Genomic DNA, 4,469 nt, shown 5'->3' with positions numbered 1-4,469 from the left:
CCCCCCCCCATCCAAGAAGGGAGAGAGTGTTTGGGAGACCTGCTATCCCGAGACAATCGCCTCCTCCCAGCACCCCTCCTAACACCAACCTTGCGCACGGCTTCATGTGATACGTGCCCCCCTGCCACGTGCCCTGCAGCTGCTGATCAGTGGCTGGTGAAGGCAACGGGATGCAGAGCAATAGCTCTGCTCTGCAGCCCGCTGGCCTGCACCCTTGCTCCCCGCGCACCCACCGCTGCTGGCCCTGTCACCTCGCGTTAGCACAACGCTCCTGATGAGCCCAGGATGCCGAGCCGGCCATGCTGAGGTGCTGCCCGGGTATGATGAGGTGCTTCGATGTCACACTGATAGGTGAGTGGCACCCTGCCCCTTGAGGATGGAGCTGAGGTGATGCCATCCCCTGGCTTTGCACCCAGACAAGGACCCCATGGGAAGGATGGTTTGAATTTGCCCTGGGAAAGTCTGGGAAAGAGAAGAGACCCAGCTGAGTGGGCCCATGTCCAAACCTGCTGAAGGCACCATCCCAAGCATTGCCTGTGCCTGCTGAGGTGGTGCCGAGCCCATGCTGGAGAGCACATGTCACATCTAAGCACCGCAACCTCAGCCCTGCGGGGCGGCCGCTGCTCCTTGCCCAGCCTCCGGGAGGACGCTGGAATAAACCCGCCCCGTCGGCACCTCTGCGAGCCCTTGGCGGCCCATCCTGCACCCAGGCTGGGAGCGGGACGGCCGTCGTCATCATCTTCTCCCACCCCCCTCTCGGCTCAGCACCCGGTCCCAGCCCTTCCCGCCGCTCTCATCCTCACCCCCTCACACCGCATGAACTGTCAGGGACCTCCCCCCAACCCCCCGGCAATGGGGTGAGCCCAGTAGGGTCCCCAGGGCAGAAGGGGTGCCGCAGGCTGCCGGTGAGGAGGGGGCAGCTGCGGGGTGAAGGACGCACAGGAATGTCATTGCCCAGAGCCCAGACGCGTTAGTGGGAAGTGGAAAGCGGGGATGGGGAATTGGTTTCCATTAGGGCAGCAAAAAGCTAATTTGGCGGCTGCGGCTGCTGCGCTCAAGGGGCTGTTAACTCACTGTGCCCCAGCCCAGGCCCAGCCTCCACTGCTGGGCTCCCCGCAGCCTGCCTCCGGGGCCACAGAGCCAGTGCTGCTCCTTGCCAAGGGCCACGAACAGGCCACAGACCTGGTGCCTGATGGAGATGCTTGAGGTGCCCTTCATCTGTCCTGCCTGTCCCTGCTCACGCTTGAAGGCAGGGAGAGTCATGCCTGCTCCCTCCCGCCTGCCGTGGGGGCACCTTGAGCCGTCCCCTTGGTGCAGGGCGGGAGGCTGCAGCCCCTAGCAGGAGGATGCTGCATGGTCTTTCACATTTTACCCTTGTGGTGCTGGGAGACAGGATGGTGGGGGCTGCCTTGGCCGCCCTGCAGCTCGCCGGGCTCAGCTGGGCACCGGTGCGTGAGGGCTGCAGCCTCAGCAAGTGCTAATGCACCATATCGATCCTCCGAGCCGCTGAGGGGGCTGGCAGAGGAGGAGGAGGAAGGCTGCTGCCCTTCAGCTGCATTCGAGCACATTTCCCCATGCTGCCAGGCGTTGGGGAGGGGAGGTCACTGGCTGGGGATGCAGCTGGGTGGCCTTGTGACCACAGGGTGGCTTGTACCTAGGGCAAAGGCCTGACTGTGTCCCCTTGCAGGGCCAAGCGTGCGACGGCGGTGCTGCTGGCGGACCCCTGCTTCCAGCTGCGCTCCATCCAGTACCTGCTGGGCCACGCTGAGCCCTCGGCCCTGGCGGCTGCTGCCCCGGCCACGGACAAGCGCCATTTCTCCCTGCACACCTGTAAGTGTTGGCACCGTGCTGGGAGCTGGGCTGTGCTCATCACTCAGCCATGGCTGTGATGAGGGGGACAGGGATGCAGGTGTCTGTGTCCCCTGTGACATGTCCCAGCCCCCCCCTCAGCCCTGGGGACAGGCATCCATGGTTTCCACTGTCCCCCAGCAGTAGCACCTGGGATGGGGCCATGCCCAGTGCCTGCTTTTGGCAGCAGTTTTTGTCTCTTTGTGGTGCCCAACACCAGGCTTGCTGCCCTCAGCATGGGGATCCCTGTCCCTGGCACCAGGGTCCCTGTCCTGGCTGGTCCACAAGGGCCACATTCACCCCACGCACACCCGCTTTGTCCCCACAGACACGGAATACATCAGTGCTGAGGAGCTGGTGAAGGTGGACAAGATGCTGAGCCACTTGAGCGAGGAGTCCAAGCAGGCGGCTGCCACCACGCTGGTGAGTGCCCCCAGCCCTGTCCCCACGCTTGGCAGCAGCCCCAGCTGCCGGCATAGCTGCCCTGGGACATGGGGCCATCACTGCCAGCGCTAACAGCTCGGTGCCCTCACAGCCCACCAGCGAGGAGGACCTGTGCCCTATCTGCTATGCACACCCCATCTCGGCCATCTTCAGACCCTGCTCCCACAAGTCATGCAAGTGAGTAGCTCGCCTGTGCAACCCCCAACGGGGCGACTGCCTGCCCCTGCCCCCCCCCCCAGTGCCATGTAGGGGGAGCTCATGCTCTTTCCTCTGTCCCAGAGCCTGCATCAACCAGCACCTGATGAACAACAAGGACTGCTTCTTCTGCAAGGCCACCATCACGGGGGTGGACGACTTCACCAAGCCAGCCAGCTCGTAGCGTCCAGCCCCACGCCACGGGCTACCCCAGCTGAGGGGGGTGGCCCCCCCACCACTCTGCCTGGGGCCACGGGGCCCTTGTCTGCAGGGCCAGGACCCAGTGCAGGGCAGGGGGGCTGCAGGGAGGGAGAGGCCCGATGCCAGGCTTCGGGGCCAGCAACCCCCTCGCCCAGCGCCTGGGCCGCGGCAGCCTCTGCCCCACGGGCTGTTCTCAGGGAGGGGAGCCCGAGGCCTTGGCTCCACGGCAGCCCTGGGGCCGGGGCAGGGGGGGCCGGGCTGGGCGTTCGGGCTGTTAACTTGCCTCTGGCTGGGGGCTGACTTCATGAAATGCAGCATTAAATTATTCTTCCTTATGTGGTGCCCTGAGACATGGGGAGGGGAAGCCAGGCCAGCCCTGGTGAGTGACCCGGTGCTCGGGCCACGCTCAGATGGCACTCAGCACTGGATGTAAATATAAATATTTAATCCAAGAGAGCCGGGAGTGCGGGGCCCACCAGGGGCTGCTACATGATGATGCGTGGCTCTGGCACAGACTCGGCGATGGACTTGTGTGGCAGCACGTTGGCCCCGTTGAGGTAGAGCTCGTCGTTGACGATGACATCCTCGCCCAGCACTGTCACGTTCTCCATGCGCACCTGCCCCAGAGAGGCCCTGTCAGCACATGCCCCAGCTCGGGGCTCAGTGCCACGCTCCTGCCTGCAGGCACCGGCGCATCCCTCTGGCCACAGCCCGAGGAGGCGGGAGAGCAAGAGCTGAGCCCTGATGCCCCGCAGAGGCACCCACATCCTCACCCACTGCCCCACGGAGCAGCTCCAGCCCACGATGCAGGACTCCAGCCAGGAGTGGGAGCGGATGCGGGCCCCCTTCAGCACAGTGCAGCGTTTGATGCGCACCCCGTCCTCCACCACCACACCGGCCCCAATTGTCACGTTGGGGCCAATGACGCAGTTTGCCCCAATCTTGGCGCTGGGGTCCTGGAAGGAAGAGGGGCTGCGCTGGGGCCGGGAGGGCAGCCAGAGCTCTCGGCACGGCCCGTGCTGCTCGGCCAGTGCAGGGACAGGAGGGCACAGCTCGAGGACAGCAGCGAGGACAGCAGTGGGAGGACGTGTAGAGCCCGTGACGTGTGCCTGGGGCCGGCGTGCTGGGGGCTGGCACTTACCACCAGCACGTTCCCTACGACACCGGGCCCTGAGTGCAGCTTCTCGGGGTGCTGAGCCCGCAGCGCCTGGAGGTACATGCACATGCCCGTAAGGAAGTCCTTCGGCTGCCCGATGTCCATCCAGAAGCCTGCGGGGACAGAGCCGCGGTGACAGCCCCCAGCACGGGGGTGGCAGTGCAGGCAAGACTCCCCCCCCGCCATGCTGCCTGCACCGTGGGCAGGGCCTTACCCTGCAGCTCCATGGCGTAGAGCTGCCCCTCCTGCGCCATGGCCGGGAAGATCTCCTTCTCGATGGAGGTGGGGCGCAGCTGCGGAGATGGGGCACGGGGCTGAAGCAGGGGGCCCAGCCCCCAAGCCCGGCCCAGCCCAGCCCCCCGGCCAGTACCTGGATGCGTTGCAGGATGCCGGGGTTGAAGATGTAGAGCCCGGCATTGATCTTGTTGGACACGAAGACACGCGGCTTCTCCACGAAGCGGCAGATGCGGCCGGTGTCAGCCTCGCTCACCACCACGCCGTACTTGGCTGGCTCCTCCACGCGGGTCACCACCAGCGAGCCCTCACCGCCGTGCTGCCGGTGGAAATGGGCCAGCGCCGCGAAGGGGAACTCGCAGATCACGTCGCTGTTGAGGACAAAGAAGGG

General features: G+C 65.4%; 2 protein-coding genes across 4 annotated transcripts in view; one reads left to right on the top strand and one right to left on the bottom strand.

The window, feature by feature from the left end:
• RNF123 (ring finger protein 123) overlaps positions 1–3,023 on the top strand; it is a 49,923-nt gene extending 46,900 nt beyond the window's left edge. For all 3 annotated transcript variants that reach the window (XM_026857393.1, XM_026857391.1, XM_026857394.1), the window contains 4 exons: positions 1,688–1,830; positions 2,177–2,271; positions 2,384–2,469; positions 2,572–3,023. In XM_026857393.1, the coding sequence (XP_026713194.1) occupies positions 1,688–1,830; positions 2,177–2,271; positions 2,384–2,469; positions 2,572–2,671 (424 nt within the window). In that variant the 3' untranslated portion in view covers positions 2,672–3,023. The remainder of the gene's footprint in view (positions 1–1,687; positions 1,831–2,176; positions 2,272–2,383; positions 2,470–2,571) is intronic.
• Positions 3,024–3,119: 96 nt separating this feature from the next.
• GMPPB (GDP-mannose pyrophosphorylase B) lies at positions 3,120–4,463 on the bottom strand (the record flags this gene model as incomplete). The annotated part of the gene is made up of 5 exons (XM_026857400.1): positions 3,120–3,305; positions 3,462–3,644; positions 3,830–3,957; positions 4,059–4,137; positions 4,215–4,463. Coding segments are annotated over 5 exons (771 nt in total), but the record flags the coding sequence as incomplete, so codon positions are not given.
• Between the last annotated feature and the right edge of the window lie 6 nt (positions 4,464–4,469).

This window comes from Athene cunicularia (genome assembly GCF_003259725.1).
Source record: "Athene cunicularia isolate RWA chromosome 12 unlocalized genomic scaffold, athCun1 chr12_part1, whole genome shotgun sequence".
Taxonomy (NCBI): Eukaryota; Metazoa; Chordata; class Aves; order Strigiformes; family Strigidae; genus Athene; species Athene cunicularia.
The sequence above is the reverse complement of the archived record's forward strand: the minus strand, read 5'-3'. Positions and strand labels throughout refer to the sequence as shown.